Source organism: Anoplopoma fimbria, chromosome 21, assembly GCF_027596085.1.
Source record: "Anoplopoma fimbria isolate UVic2021 breed Golden Eagle Sablefish chromosome 21, Afim_UVic_2022, whole genome shotgun sequence".
Classification (NCBI taxonomy): domain Eukaryota; kingdom Metazoa; phylum Chordata; class Actinopteri; order Perciformes; family Anoplopomatidae; genus Anoplopoma; species Anoplopoma fimbria.
In genome coordinates this window covers 21,835,259-21,851,732 of record NC_072469.1, presented here as the reverse complement: position 1 = coordinate 21,851,732, position 16,474 = coordinate 21,835,259, and the positions used below count along the sequence as shown (strand labels likewise).

Here is a 16,474-nt window from a genome sequence, read left to right as displayed (position 1 = left end):
ACGTCTGCAGCCTACAACTCTTGATTTTGATTCACAATATAGCACAGTGATTCATGGTGTTGACATGCTGTTAGTATACCTGGCAAATTGCCTTTCTGTACAATTTTTGGCCCTTTACTTAATTTGGATTTGTATAAAAGAAAATACCCGTATTTTGAAATCCCCTTTTTATTTGTTTTCGCGATCATGGTGATTTGAGTTGGGGTCACTTTTAAAATTTGCACTCACTCGATAGCACCTAACTTTTGATCCAATATAGGTTCCTGTAATTCAGCTCCCAATTTCTTAAAATTTTAAAGTACTTTTAGAAATGAAGTATTGTGTATGCATTTCAATCTCAACAGCGCTGTATTTTAATTCATAAAGATAGTTGACGTTTGTCAGTCGATTATGTTGTGTTGGTTGTGGTAACAGACTGAGACCTGCACTTCAGTGTGCAGAGCTTTTATTGGCCAAAACGGGTGAAAAGTGATTAAAAAGGCACAGGAAGACTATGCATCTAAGCAAAGAAGGGGGAAACTGGCAAACAGCGAGGACAGCGGCAGGGACAGCGTACCTAATAAAGGCCAACATAACACTCCATATAATAAACCTGGAACATACAAATGCAACCTGAAGATATAAGGGAACAGCTAACAGGGAAGCTCCCTTCCTATATAGTTTACACGGTAACAGCATGTTGAAATGACAGATGAAGTACGGGGAAGATAACAGAGATGGTTAAAAGGTCATATTTGGCAGACAAACATGCCATTGTTTGGTACATTTCTTGAGGGTTGACTTTCCAGTAAACACAGTCCTTCTCTCCTTATCTCAACAACCCCTCAAGCTCCCTTCCCCACCCCTTACTCAGACCAGAGTAGTCAGCTTGTCTATGAGATCATCAATAGTGTAGACCATGAGCTTGATGTCGTCCCTCTCAGACATGCGGTGCTGGCCTTGTCGCCGAAGGATGACATCCACGTCATTGCTGAGGACGCGTTCGGCAACTTGCATGGAGATGTGCCAGGGGACGTCCTCGTCTTTGAGGCCGTGGATGAGCCGAACAGGACAGGTGATGGGGATTGGACTCTGGAGCACACAGTGATTTTCCGCCTCTCGCAGAAAGTCCATGTTAAACTTGTGAAGACCCTCCTCTGAGTGTTTGGTGGGCATTGTCCACTCCCCCTTCTCCTCTAAGTCCTTGCGTGTCTGCAGATTAAAACGCAGACAAATCCAACTCATTAACACACTTAAATGAAAATGTTTGCAGGTTTCAAACAAATGATGTGATACATATGAGTGAATATAATATGTTCCTACCTCGATAGAAAGAGAGTTGAACATTGTGACGATGTGATCTGCGGCAGTGGAGATGCCCACCAGTGCTGCAGTCTTCTCTGGTTTTGCAATGGCAGCCAGCAGCATTAACCAACCGCCTATACTGGAACCCACCATTATCTACAAGCAATAAAACCATAAATAGATTGTGTATCAATTAAACAATTGATTAATAAATACAATATTAAAGCCTCTTTAAAACACCACTCATGCAGCATAATCATATAAGTGGAAGACTTATGATAACACAAATGTTGTAACACAGTGCCATCTTCTGGAGGTGTAGTGGCACATACAATGAATACTGGAGGTTGAAAGGATATTAATAATTCTCATTTTTTATTGATTATGCTGTTGCCCTGAACATCTCTTCATTTGTTCTTTCAAATATATTTTTTTATGGTTATTTTTGTATCGCTGGATGATGAACATACAATACAAAATACAAACGTTTAAAGTCCCTCTTCACTCAAAAATGAGTTTTTACTTATCATAAGTTCCTTCATTTGGATGTTTGAGCTTCTCTGTGCAAATGATACACGTGCAGAGTTTGATACCAAAGTCTGTTTTAAGACGTGGACGTAGCAGCAGGATTTTGTGACATCACAACCAGTTTGGAGCAAATGGTGGTCAAGTATGCAAATTATACAAGTGTGATGTGGAAACTTTAAGCCACCAGTTCACACAGAAACTGAGAATCAACTTTCTTGTGTCCGGCAGTTAAACGTTGGAACAATATTTGTTATATATATATAATAATATATATATAATCTGGATTTATGAATTAGGGAGAATGAGAGTTTTAAGAGTTTTAACTAAGGTAATTTAACTTTTAATCTGACATTACATTATTACAAGGTATTCTCCTTTGTGTTTGCAGAACACTTTTTTATGTTGGTGAATCTTTGCCTGTGTGGCTCTGATGTTCCCATCAGAGTATCTAAACATTTTTACTGGTTGATTTTAGGAGATGCACAAGTATCATTTTGAGAAGATGCTTCATTGGGCTGAAGGCTTTTAAAAACAAATTAGTCCTGTAATTTAATGCAATCATATGGATCAACTATAAACCTGTGGTTGTAACTCTACTAAAATCAATATTTTGCGACTCTTACAATTTGCCGTTCTTGTCCAGCTTGTTGAAATACATCAATGCATTTTAAGATGTTTTCCTTTCATGACAAATCTCACATGAAAAGCTACGAAAATGAAAATGCTTGTTCCGGAGAGCATGAATTATGACATTAAACCTGTTCTAAATGGGAACCGACTCTCAATCCCCATTGGGCAACATTTTCCATAACTTTATCGATTACTAAACACCAGTTACTTGCAAAGGGCATAATTGTAGGAAATGTTTACCTGTGGCCCCTCTACTAACTCATCCAACACAAACAGGACATCTTTTTTCCAGGTACCAATCGTTCCTTCTGATAGCACCCCCTCTGAGGCTCCATGTCCTGTGTAGTCAAACCTGGCAAAACATAAATAGAACAGAGGGTAAAACAAAGGCAAGCCATGAGAGGCCAAGGAAACAGTTCATGTAGGAGGTATATTTCAAAATACTGTAATGAATGAAAATTCTAAAAATAATAATTGCAGGTTATGGTCTCTCAGAAGTTACCAGTTGTTGCATCATTTAAATGCAATCCTTTAGCTTTTCAATTTTGAATATTAATGAACAGAGAATGTCTGTTGAAATTATGGATCTCAGTGAAAAGGATCACTACTTGTTAGTTTTAGTTACATTCGAAAGGTATACGGCACAAGACATCTTGTGTGTGCAAAATACAATCTCCATAATCAAGTCCACGAAAATATGTTTTGTATATACTCTGTTATCTTGGGGCATTATGCTACTTCAAAACAAAATCTAACTGCATTAGAAAACAAACAATTAAATATATTATTTATACTGAGGCATACTGAGTGCCACTATATGTATTGTAACTTAATTATATGACGACATATTATTTTAAGCAGCTGTCCCACAGAAATGTCATTCCTTGTTCTATTTATTATCCCAGTCGACACACAACTTTAAAAAACAGCTTAACTAATTGTATACATGCGTTTCTCCTGTTGTTCTTTGATCAATGCTGTAGGAGTGTAGCTGTGGGTGGGTGCATGCATCTTTTTCTAGTTTCCAGCATTTTATTTTTGCTTCTTGCAAAGCTGTAACACACTTTGGATTATCGGTGTTCATCTTAAGAGCTATGAGAATCAAGTTTAATTGCTGAGTGCAACTGTTGTATTATTTTGGAGGTATTGCAAGTGTTTCTAGGTGTATAGATTGGAAACAAGACTAAAGACATCCAGGACAAACACTGTATGTATGTATGTATGTATGTATGTATGTATGTATGTATGTATGTATGTATGTATGTATGTATGTATGTATGTCTAATTGATCTTTTTTCTGTCCTGGCCCCTCAGTGGTGGAATGAACTCCCCACTGACGTCAGGACAGCAGAGTCGCTGCCCATCTTTAGGCGCAGGCTGAAAACTCACCTCTTCAAGAAGTACTACCCTGAGCCTTCCTCGTAGCACTTACTGTATTCGTATCAGTTCGCTGCACTTATTGAATTTGTATTAGTTTACTGCACTTATCCTATTCGTAGTAGTTTGTAGCACTTACTATATTCGGATTAGTCTGTTGCAATTATTGTTTTCGTAGTAATTTGCCTCTGCACTATACTTTTGCTCTGGTTTATGCTTTAAGATGCTTGTTTAAGAAAGGAGATGCACTTATGACTTCTGGTGACTAGTAGTTCTCTTGAATACCTATGTTGAATACACTTCCTGTAAGTCGCTTTGGATAAAAGCGTCTGCTACATGACTGTAATGTAATGTAATGATCTGATCTATTCTGTATTTAGTATGAGATATTATAGAGCATCGCATGGCCCTATGTGCACCTTGAAGGACTTACCTAAGGTATGAGTGCCCTAGTGACCTACAGAACTCCTCCAGTGCCTCAGCTTTCTGCCCATTCATGTTGGAGCCGTATCCCGGGAGGAAGACCACACCTGGGCTCTTCCCCTTCACTCTTCTGTAGGCCAGCTTTGGAAGGTCTGGTCGTGAAGCCATCTGAACCGTGGACTTGTGTCTCCTGACCCCTGGTTGGCACAGTGAAAACATATGATTACTATGAGAAACATGTGAATGACTCACAACAACCTAAAGGCAAAACAGCTCAAGAAGAAACTCACCTTTGCTAAATACAATTCCACACACCCCATTTTATAAAGAGAAGGCTTCTTTTGACGCAAACTAGAAAGCAGCACATGGATACTGGGGGAACAGCGTGGTCTGTATTCCCTATAGTCGAGGCCCAGTTACATAACGAGACCCAGTTATGTCCAAGTGCTTTCATAAACAATGACATTCAACTGAGACGGCGCAAAAAAGATTTCACAAGCCAAACCCCGCACACATGCCCTACAGACGCAGTCTGCGTCAGCCACACCCCCTCTTCTGCGTTTAAAGGCCCTAACATGAAACTCAAGACGTTGTGAAATGTATTTGACCAAAAGAGGAGATTTGAACAAACCTTCCAGGCGCTGTGGAGACAAAGCTGCGAGCCCTCCATGACTTAAAATCTGTGAAAGTCCTCTGCGGCAGGACCTCAGCGCGACGGCCGCCATACTGCTCCGAGACCCACTGAGGAAGTATCGCGAGAGTAGCAGCACCGGCAACTCTCGTTCACTCAGAGCACATGTAGTCCATTACATTATCACTACAGTGAAGCTATGTGCAGCAGTGCTGGGAGTATTCACATCAGTCAAAAAGTAGCAATACTACAGTGTGAAAATACTCCAGTCCTGGATTCAAACTTTTGCTTAAGTCAAAGTACAGAGAAATCTTGTGAATGTTGTTTTATAACATCATTGCATACATATTAATTCATAAATGTGTTGCAGCATTTTAATGCAAGAAGTACTACCCTGAGCCTTCCTCGTAGCACTTATTGCACTCGTATTAGTTGCTGCACTTACTGTATTCGTATCAGTTCGCTGCACTTATTGAATTTGTATTTGTTTACTGCACTTATCCTATTCGTAGTAGTTTGTAGCACTTACTATATTCGGATTAGTCTGTTGCAATTATTGTTTTCGTAGTAATCTGCCTCTGCACTATACTTTTGCTCTGGTTTCTGCTTTGAGATGCTTGTTTAAGAAAGGAGATGCACTTATGACTTCTGGTGACTAGTAGTTCTCTTGAATACCTATGTTGAATACACTTCCTGTAAGTCGCTTTGGATAAAAGCGTCTGCTAAATGACTGTAATGTAATGTAATGTAATGTAATGTTAATGTTTTGTAGCTGATTTTATACCTTGTGCTCACTGTGTACTATTGGAGTACATGTATACCTTACATTTGTACTTGAGTGCAGAACTTGGCTATATGTAGTAGTTATATTCCACCAAACATGTTTTTCTCAGATGCAAATAGAAAAAGACTACCTTTATTCTCCTCCTACTACTACAGGACCACATTTCTGCACTTCAGTAACACGTCTTTAATGGCAGCCAAAAGCTAGTTTGATTTAAAACTTTTTTTCACTCACTCTATAAGTAGTATAATAAATAAATATTACTTTTGATAGGCAGTGATGAAATAAGTATCCACATCCTTTAATTAAAGCAACAGTAGCAATACCACACTGTAAAATAATCTGTTGAATCCTCGATTCAAAATGGCTTCTGAGAGTGTATTGTAGGCCTTTGTGATATAAGATAGGTAAACATGTATAAGGGTGATTTTAATGTTGTGGTTGTTTGACTCTATAACCAATTGGATAATATAGTTATAATAGTTATTCTGTCTGTATATATAATATTTCAGTTATTGTGGATTCTTTACTGTTTTTTATTGCTCATTTGCTTATTATAATATTTATTTTGTTTTTTTACTATGTCTCTTGTTTGCACTATCCTCTATGCTGCTGTAATCCTGTAAACTAATAATAAAGGATTATGTTATCTTATTTTATTTTATATAATCTATAACAATACATATTTTACAGGTTATTCATGTGCTTTCATTAAAAAACATTAACTCAGAGGAAAGCTACAGTACTGAAATGTAATGGAATACAACTAGAAAATAGCAGAAAAGTAACATTTTTTGGCATGCATTTTATTTTGTGTGACTTTTAAGAATAACTATATTGTTAGATACTACTACTACTACTACTACTACTACTACTACTACTACTACTACAGTACCACATTTCTGCACTTCAGTAACACGTCTTTAATGGCAGCCAAAAGCTAGTTTGACTTACTAGCAATACCACACTGTAAAATAATCTGTTGAATCCTCGATTCAAAATGGCTCCTGAGAGTGTATTGTAGGCCTTTGTGATATAAGATAGGTAAACATGTATAAGAGTGATTTTAATGTTGTGGTTGTTTGACCCTATAACCAATTGGATATTATAATCTATAATAATAATAATAACAATACATATTTTACAGGTTAATCATATGCTTTGATTAAAAAACATTAATCAGAGGAAAGCTACAGTTGAAATGTAATGGAATACAACTATAAAATAGCAAAAAGTAACATTTTTTGGCATGCATTTTATTTTGTGTGACTTTTAAGAATAACTTTATTGTTAGATACTACTACTACTACTACTACTACTACTACTACTACTACTACAGTACCACATTTCTGTATTGTAGGCCTTTGTGATATAAGATAAAAGGTAAACATGTATAAGGGTGATTTTAATGTTGTGGTTGTTTGACCCTATAACCAATTGGATATTATATTCTATAATAATAATAATAATAATAATACATATTTTAATTAATAATAATTAAAAAACATTAACTCAGAGGAAAGCTACATATTTTACAGGTTAATCATGAGTGATTTTATAATAATAATAATAATAATCAATACATATTTTACAGGTTATTGCCTTGATTAAAAAATGCATTGATTAAAAAACATTAAATCAGAGGAAAGCTACAGTATTGAAATGTAATGGAATACAACTAGAAAATAGCAGAAAAGTAACATTTCTTTGGTCATGCATTTTATTTTGTGTGACTTTTCTTTTTGTCTTTTTTAAAGAACAACTCGGGGAAAGTCAGACGCCTTCAGTGCCTAAGATATTATTTAGATATCAATCTAAATCAGTAACATTGGACTGAATAGAGAATATAAGTGTTATAATAACTTGTTGTGACTGTCATGTGTGAGTCTGTAACATGACGTCACAGGCGGAAGGTCAACGGAGCGGAACGGAGCGGAAGGTCAGGAACGGAACGGAACGGAGCGGAGCGGAAGGTCAGGAACGGAACGGAACGGAGCGGAGCGGAAGGTCAGGAACGGAACGGAACGGAGCGGAGCGGAAGGTCAGGAACGGAACGGAGCGGAGCGGAGCGGAAGGTCAGGAACGGAACGGAACGGAGCGGAGCGGAAGGTCAGGAACGGAACGGAGCGGAGCGGAAGGTCAGGAACGGAACGGAACGGAACGGAGCGGAAGCGGGAGTAGAGAGCAGAGAGCAGAGAGCCGCCATTGTGGGAGAAACGGTATGAGGGATATTTCCAGCAAGACACCGAGCAGGCAGTTTAGAGATTGACTGCCGAAGGCCATCTGTGGCAGGGATCCACCTTTATAAGCTTTCTCCCGCAGACACACAGTCACACTGAGACGAGAAGAAGAGGATCGACGTCAGGTTTGAGGAAGAAGAAGAAGAAGAAGAAGAAGAAGAAGAAGAAGAAGAAGAAAACGCCGCCTTGTAACCCGTTGCAGAGTGATTGGACAGCCGGAGAGAGAGAGAGAGAGAGACATAGAGAGAGAGCTCTCAGTTTCGGTTCCTGGAGGATGTCTGCGACCACAGTCGACCAGGTTCGTGTATCGATAACTAGAAAAAAAACCCATAAAATAAATAAAACCCGTGCAGAGGAGACAGAACTCTGCAGAGCAACACTTTGCTCCCATGCACACTTAACCCGATGTTTAGCCGTGAGACGAGAGGAGGAAGTGTCTGTGTGGCTGTGAGCCTGATGTAGGCCGGTGGATTACAGCCTCCAGCCTGTAGCCGGGTCCAATGCGGCACCGTTTAGTTCCTGGATGTCAGATCGTTTGACATCCGGTCAATAACCTGTCCAATGTGAACAGGCTGCACTGGTTATGTGTTTATGTAGCATGCATCCTCTCTGTGTGTCTATGTTCCTCTCTGATCTAACATCTCCTTTTCTTCTCCTCCTGTGCTGCTCACTGTTCCAGAGACCCAAAGGACAAGGAAATAAAGGTAATGCTTTAAACACGTTTAAAATGGCACCCGAGCTCTCAATCTGTGCATCAATGTGGCTCCTGTGTTAGATTCATTAGAGGAAACATGCTAATGTGCTCATTTAGAGATGTGGGCTTTTGGAACTGCAGCTTATTTATGTTCCCATTTGATCACTGTCACTTTGAGGATGTTAAACCAAAACTGAGATCTTGTAATGTTTTCGATTCGACCATCACTTTTACATAATGAGTTGACATGTTGAGCTGGAAATATTTGTGACTTCCATGTGATCATTTACTGTCCTCTCTTTTCATCCTTAGTGCAAAACGGATCAATGCATCAAAAGGATGGTGTCAACGATGATGATTTTGAGCCTTATCTAGGCGGCCAGACAAATCAGGTAATGTCCCACATTAAACCATAATATGATCTGTCCAGAACGACAATGTGTCAGCTAGTACTTGTGGCCAGTACTTAACCTATAACCTCATGTAGTGGACACATTGGTTATATTTTAAGGTGTAAGCTACAAAACACATTAATACAGTCACTCCAGTTTAATTGTGAGTTTCTTGTTTGTTGGTGAGGATGACATGTTCCTACACCTCAACTCACAACCTATCTTTACTGTTCATAATACGATGCCACCATGTTGAAATGATCTGCTGATTTGTTAATTGTACTGCTTGTCATCATGTCTAGTACATTAACTGTCTCTCTATGTCACACAGGGTAACAGCTATCAACCAATGTCTGACCCCTACATGCCCAGCTATTATGCTCCATCCATTGGTTTCCCCTACTCCCTGGGAGAGGCTGCTTGGTCCACAGCAGGAGACCCTCCTATGCCCTACCTAACCACCTATGGACAGATGAGCAATGGCGAGCCGCACTTCCTCCCTGAAGGTGTGTTCAGCCAGCCAGGCGCCCTTGGGAACACCCCTCCCTTCCTGGGCCAGCACGGCTTCAACTTCTTCCCTGGTAATGCAGACTTTTCCACCTGGGGTACCAGTGTCTCTCAGGGTCAGTCCACGCAGAGCTCAGTCTACAGTAACAGCTATGGCTACGCCCCCAGCTCGCTGGGTCGGGCCATCACGGATGGACAGGCGGGCTTTGGAAGCGACACCCAGCTCAGTAAAGTCCCGGTGATGAACAGCATTGAGCAAGGTATGACGGGCCTTAAACTGGGTACGGACATGGTGGCGGCTGTCACTAAAACCGTGGGCTCACCCCTAGTGGGCACAGCGGGTATGAGCAGTATGGCAGCCAATAGCCTCCCTCCGTCTGTCAGCTCATCAGCACCTAAACCTGCCTCCTGGGCCGCCATTGCCAAGAAGCCGGCCAAGCCACAGCCCAAGGTCAAACCCAAAGCCAACATGGGGATGGGGGGAGGTGCCATTCCTCCACCCCCCATAAAGCACAATATGAACATTGGTACGTGGGACGATAAGGGCTCTCTGAACAAGCCTCCATTAGCTCAGACTATGATGCCCCCCCAGCCTATGGTGCAGCAGCCTCTCCTAGCTCAGCCCTTACTGCAAAACCCAATGCCACCTCCGCCTCAACACCAACATCAACACCAACACCAACACCATCACCAGCCCCAACACCAGCCCCATCACCAACACCAACACCAACACCAGCCCTTCCAGCTCCATTCTCTCCAGTCCCCCCAACACCCCCAGCCTATGCCCCCTGGCCCTCCACACATGCACCTCTCCTCTCAACCTGGTCCCCCACAGCACCTCCATCAGCAACAACCCCAGCAGCCCGGTCCTCCCCCTAACCGCTGGGTGGCTCCCAGGAACCGGGGTGAGGGCTTCGGTCTGGGTGGGGGACTCCCACTTAGTGCCTCCCCTTGCTCCGGAGAAGTGCATCCTGTTTTGGAGAAACTCCGTGCCCTCAACAACTACAACCCCAAAGACTTTGACTGGAACTTGAAAAATGGCCGCGTTTTCATCATCAAGAGCTATTCTGAAGACGACATCCACCGCTCCATCAAGTACTCCATCTGGTGCAGTACAGAACATGGAAACAAGCGTCTGGATGGTGCCTACCGCTCACTGGGCAACAAGGGGCCCCTGTACCTGTTGTTCAGCGTCAACGGCAGCGGGCACTTCTGCGGTGTGGCTGAGATGCGCTCACCAGTGGACTACAATGCCTACGCGGGCGTCTGGTCTCAGGACAAGTGGAAGGGCAAGTTTGAAGTGAAGTGGGCGTTCATCAAAGACGTGCCCAACAACCAGCTGCGACACATCCGGCTGGAGAACAATGACAACAAGCCAGTAACCAACTCCAGGGACACTCAGGAAGTGCCTCTGGAGAAGGCCAAACAAGTGCTTAAAATTATCGCCACTTACAAGCATACCACCTCAATCTTTGATGACTTTGCACATTACGAGAAACGTCAGGAAGAGGAGGAGGCTCTGAGGAAGGTGAGATAAACATACATTTAAATAGCCCTGTCCTCCTGTAAGTAGCTTGTTTGTATGAATGAGACAGTTCAGTTGAGCTGCCTTTTTTTCTTTTAAAGGGAGGTAACTTTCCCTGAATCACTGCTTCGGGCTTGAGCCAGACGGCGATCAGCTGATCTTGTTCCACCTGCTCTTAGACAGAGGTTGCAACATCCTGTGGCTGAATGAACAGTCTGGTTTAAATGGAAGTTCCCAGAGGCCTGTCAGCAGATTGACATGCCGCCATTACTCACAGGCCGGTTCAGGAAACCCTTATTCCTCATCAGCCATCTTGTGCAGTTGAGAATGTGATGATTTGCCCGAGCGGAGTTAGCATAGAGATTTCCTGAAATAGACCACATTCCTGGCATTCCTTCTTTCAGACAAAGGCAGATGTAGGCTCTGATCTCCCTTTGAAAAACAAGCCTCTCTCCCCTCCACAGGCTCCTCATGCTTTACTAGTCTTTAACAACATAAGCCCTCGGCCTGCACACTGACTGCAACGTACCTCAGAGTTGGTACAGTTTTCCTCAGATGTTCTAAGCGTTTGATTTTGAGAGAAACGTTTCCAAGTAAAAAAAAAAAACATGATTAAAAATGCATTATTACATTTGTCTGGGCACGTAGGCCTGAAAAGCTCACACAGTGGAAGCTGCGCCCTCCGAGGGGGAAGCTAAAATATGTTGCAGAGGTAATAACAGTGGTGTACCACAAATGTTAGTCTAAGTGGTAAAAAAAACTCTGTGGGATGCTACTGCTGTGGAAAAAACAGCAGCCAAGGGGAGAATGGTATGTTATCCCTGCTGGCATTCTGCAGCATCCATTCTTAGATTCACCAGTATGCTAATCTAATTGCGTTCAGAAAACCCCCCCATGACCCGCCCCCACCCTCCTTTTTTTTTTCTCCCAGTCCTCCACTGCTGGTGCTCCATTGATGCTGTATTGACTCCCTCTCTGCTGACCTTGTTAATATGCGCTGGGTTACTTTCTCATAAATATTTCAAGTCAATGTTTTCAGGCTTCTGAAAACAACCTGTCAGTAGAAAGCCTGTTTCATCCTGCGTTGTGCAGGCGTTGCGCTGCGCTGCTTTTGTAGCCCTGACCTCCTACATGACAGGATCGGCCCGGCGGAGGCCTCGCCCTCCTTCGCCTGACAAGGTTAATTGTTCTCTATTGTCTGGCCTGTCCTTTCCGAACTTTGAGGGGTGTCAAACCAGCACAGCTACCTGCACTGTAACATCTTCCCAAAGTGTTTTATTTTTTTTTTTTTTTAAAGATAACTTGGGATCTTAATGTTGTTGCAGGATTTTATTAGCATAACTAATTTGGAAATTAATACTTAGAGGTTAGCTGCTTCCTTCCTTTGGATATGGTAATAAAGAAGCTCATGCGGTGTAAAAGGGTGAATACCAGTCCGTCGTCTCCGGAGCCACAGCCCAGTCTGAGCATCCATTGTGGGGATAGAGTTACACTGGTCTTACTGGTCTTTTCTCAGATCACTGACACGGACACTCACTCCTCAAACACGACACTGTATCTCTTCTATTGTAATCCATGGCACACCCTCGAATATTTAATATTTGAGGTGTGATTACTTATGTTTTGTTGACTATGTACGTTGTCTTTACCAGCAAGACTGGCATAACTACAAGTTCCAGGCCGGCATTGGAAACCAAAACATGTCCTAACATTTTGTTTGGTATGTAGCTGAGGCCTGCTAAAGTCCTTTCCTCTTGGTTTTTCTTACATCGGACCCATTCTTGCTCTGTGTCTCACTTATCTTGACACTAAACAGAGAAAGTCATGGTACCTTAGTGATTGATAAGTTTTCCTGCCAGTAGTGTAACTCAGTACATCAACAACGAGAACGATAGAATTGCCTAAAAATAAGATATTGTCATCTTGGAGGTTGTTTGTTTCATCTGAGGAGCCTTTAAATGTTTTTTTTTTTAAAAACTTTTTTCCTGTAAGCAACTCATCAGGATTTATATACTTGCATAACTGTCTTTTAATTATGTTAAGTTAAATTGTGCTCATATATTTGAATATAATGTTTGAATATAACATTTTGGAAAGGAGTACTTGACATAGAGAACAGGATGTCAAACTGTACAAAATGGAACGACACAGGACATGAGAAACGTATTTGGAGAGATATCTGTTCTCAAATAGTCAGAATTGATGGAAATCGTTTACTTTCAGGAGTACATGACACTGAAACTGATCAGTCCTCAAATAACTATTGCTGCCAACTTATTATCTTATATTTGAGTTGTAATTGATAAAAAAAAAAGTTCCTACAATTAATATATTCTATGTATAATTCAAAGGCCACAAGTTCCAATGTATTCCAAATAGAAACATTCAATAAATCCAGTAGTATTCAGTGAGATTTGCAGAGTGGTACGAGTGCAGATGGACACAATAAAGACATTCTTTTGATACATCTCTTCTAAGAAGCTAAATCAATATTGATCACCTTCATAAATGACATTTATGAAGGTGGAATGTCATTTTTTTTCATCAGGATCTCTTACTAGATAATACCTTTAGGACCTTTAAAGATCAAGTGTCACATCTATCAGGATGTCACATTTTGTCAGCAGTCCCAGACTTCCTTGCTGTGCTCCTTTTTTAGTTATTCACAATTTCACATTTATCTGACAGCATTGAACAACCTATTAGCAAAAGTCCAAGAAGTCTTTTAAACTTGGATTTTCCTTCAACATTTGACATTTATCATGTAAATGAAAGCAGCTCTGATGTTGCACTTTTAGCTGCTGCTTATGTTTGCTTGTGTCCCTTGTTTGCTCTTGTTCTGATACCATCCACTGATCACCTCTCTGTTTTTGTTTTTCTCCCACCAGGAGCGCAATAGAAATAAACAGTAACCTTCAAGCAAGCTCTCTGCTAGAACTGCAACACTAATGATGTAGGACCTTAAATAAAAATTGCCTAACCACAAAGAGGAAAGGCTCTCACAAATCTTTCCGCTGAAGACGACAATGTATCTGAACACTTGAACATGACAATAGATGGACTCATCTGTATCCGTTGACTGGTGCATCAAACCCCGTGTTCCTGTCTCACCAGAAAAAGAACGTAACCCACTTTGAAAAAGATCTGTCTTTAAAGCACTTTCAGTCCTCCTAAACAGCCTCTACCAGTACCCTTAACTCTCTAATTCTGTGTTCTTCTTCTTCTTTGATTTTGTTTGAGAGCAACTAACTGACTAACCGAAGTAGTCAGAAGATTTCACCAGGCTTATTTGTAGTTTTTTTTTTTGTTTGTTTTCTTTATGCCTCAAAATGGGATATTGTTGAGCTTCATCGGCTCCTGAAGAGAATTAAATAAAATGTATGATTTAATCTTTTACTTGAATCTGTATTCACCCGTCTGATCCGAGTCCTCAGACAGAGGTTTGGATGATTGACAGACGGGATGAAATAATTGGGAAACAGCCACAATCATGCCAATCATAGGATGTATCCTCCCTCTACCTGTTCCCTTCTTTCTGCATCTGTTTCTGTGTACCAAAAGATTACAATTATGCAGCAGGCTGGCAAGCACCAGCCAGTGCACATCTTTGTTTTATTTCTTTCTCTCTTGTGATTCTGTCATTCTGAAGTGCATTTGTCTGAGGAGAAACCTGCTGCTCTGGTAGAACTAGCGCCGGCCTCCTTGGGTCCTGTGGGTGACTGTCTTTGCTCTGAAGTTGATGTACTGTATCGTACCTCAGGCTCAATCACACTGTCTGTCCTCAACAACTCTAAGCACTTTTGGGAGAATCCTCACATCACCCCTCCTGCTTGGCTTGACTGGGATTCCCCCAAAACGGCAAGACATCAACTGCAAGGATGTGACAGTTTTCTCCTCTAGGTAACTCACTAGCTAAATAAAAATTATCCATGTTTAGCGCAAACCATGCTTTTGTGTTTTTGTGTTCTCGTTTGAAAATTTGTGCATTACATCTATGCTTCACACCACAGTATCACACACACTCGAATATAAACTCTATTCCTGCAGCGCCAGCAGATTGTTCCTCACCTACTCTCACATGTGCCTCTGAATAAACCAGAGTATTTACAGTAGCAGCAGCTCCATGTTCACATCTGCTTTGCATTGCAGCATATTACTGACAATAAGTGTAAAATGTGTTGGTGCCAGGTGGGTTGGTTTGATCATATAATAAAAATATCATAGGTGTACAATAAATAGACTTGCAGATGATGCTTGTGAGGCGGGCCTAAAGTGGGCTAGTTGATATAACAGGTCAACTCCAGGGTTAACTACCAATACTGGGATGTTTAACAATGCTTGGATGTGCATGGATGGTACAGGCAGTGGTGGAATGTAACTAAGTACATGTACTGTACTAAAGCACATTTTTAGGTATGTGCACTTTACTTGAGTATTTACTTTTTATTTCTACTCTACTACATTTTAGAGGCAAATGTTGTACTTTTTACTTCACCACATTTTTTAATAGTTACATTCCAGGTTATGATTTTACATAAAAAACACAAATACAAACAACATACAATAAACGTATAACATTTGTTACAGATTTAATTATGACAGATCAAACCAGTGGTTTCCAGCCTTTTTGGCTGATAATATTTCCCTATTAAACTTCTCACAAGGTTTCCTTTAAATAAATTCAAATGAGACAATATTTCACAAAACACAAAGATTTAAAACAAGTCCAGCTAGAGACCATCACATCAGCCACAACGCCAAATTGCTCCCTTGCACTGATCACACCCATCTTCAAACTCTGAGTTCATTTTTATCTCAACTACACACCTGTAAAGTTTCGTGACTGCATGATTTTTTTTAACTGTCAGAAACTTTGTATTATTATCTTGAAATACAATGTGATGATAGATTATGTGGAATTTCCTGTTTGCTGTTTTAAAACATGTACGTATGACGTTATTTTGATTTAGTTACCGGGGCAGTTAAAGGTAGTATAGTAATTATAGATAGACTTTGAGATATGTTAAAGAAGACATAATGATAAAACACATAATTGCAAAATTATATGAATAAAATTGTTATAAAAATGAAGTTTCATTGTGGGTTTTACAAACTGTTTACACAATCAACATGCTATTATGTAGATTGAGCTTGCAGACATAATGTATAACATGTCTATTGTGCATGTTTTGTGAAAAATAATTTGACATTATAATGAGTGCTATCATCATATCAAAGCACCTTGCTTTTCATATTCTCTATACATATTTCACCCTGAAATAAATATCTTTCCTTTCACTGTTTGTCCACCAGAGTGCGCCATCACTTCATGTTTATTTCAAAAGTTCTCATCCCTCCAGAAATGCTACAAAGCTTTTCCTGTAAGCAGCAAAGCCTTTCTTTCTTCTCAAGCCCTCCAACTCCTACAGACAATTATACCAGGATGAGAAGTACCTGTT

The 16,474-nt window shown here is 40.7% G+C and overlaps 2 protein-coding genes across 2 annotated transcripts; one reads left to right on the top strand and one right to left on the bottom strand.

The window, feature by feature from the left end:
* Positions 1-185: 185 nt before the first annotated feature.
* On the bottom strand, positions 186-4,978 carry abhd10b (abhydrolase domain containing 10, depalmitoylase b). The gene is made up of 5 exons (XM_054622784.1): positions 4,874-4,978; positions 4,253-4,439; positions 2,683-2,794; positions 1,303-1,440; positions 186-1,191 (listed from the first exon to the last, which is right to left on the bottom strand). Exons 1-5 carry the CDS (start codon positions 4,965-4,967, stop codon positions 850-852), a joined length of 873 nt encoding a protein of 290 aa, XP_054478759.1. The 5' UTR covers positions 4,968-4,978; the 3' UTR covers positions 186-849.
* Positions 4,979-7,656: 2,678 nt separating this feature from the next.
* On the top strand, positions 7,657-16,053 carry ythdf3 (YTH N6-methyladenosine RNA binding protein F3). Its single transcript, XM_054622759.1, has 6 exons — positions 7,657-7,876; positions 7,980-8,195; positions 8,577-8,601; positions 8,904-8,983; positions 9,315-11,018; positions 13,904-16,053. Exons 2-6 carry the CDS (start codon positions 8,172-8,174, stop codon positions 13,925-13,927), a joined length of 1,857 nt encoding a protein of 618 aa, XP_054478734.1. The 5' UTR covers positions 7,657-7,876; positions 7,980-8,171; the 3' UTR covers positions 13,928-16,053.
* Positions 16,054-16,474: the final 421 nt, after the last annotated feature.

What these genes read in the sequence shown, in the direction of transcription:
- abhd10b (XM_054622784.1), bottom strand. Translation starts at nt 4,967, where the DNA reads ATGGCGGCCGTCGCGCTGAGGTCCTGCCGCAGAGGACTTTCACAGATT. An exon ending in GTCTCCACAGCGCCTGGAAG is followed by an intron (nt 4,440 to 4,873) that starts GTTTGTTCAAAT and finishes TGTGCCAACCAG; the next exon opens with GGGTCAGGAGACACAAGTCC. An exon ending in AGTTAGTAGAGGGGCCACAG is followed by an intron (nt 1,441 to 2,682) that starts GTAAACATTTCC and finishes TATTGCTTGTAG; the next exon opens with ATAATGGTGGGTTCCAGTAT.
- ythdf3 (XM_054622759.1), top strand. Translation starts at nt 8,172, where the DNA reads ATGTCTGCGACCACAGTCGACCAG. An exon ending in CAAAGGACAAGGAAATAAAG is followed by an intron (nt 8,602 to 8,903) that starts GTAATGCTTTAA and finishes TTTCATCCTTAG; the next exon opens with TGCAAAACGGATCAATGCAT. An exon ending in TAGGCGGCCAGACAAATCAG is followed by an intron (nt 8,984 to 9,314) that starts GTAATGTCCCAC and finishes TATGTCACACAG; the next exon opens with GGTAACAGCTATCAACCAAT.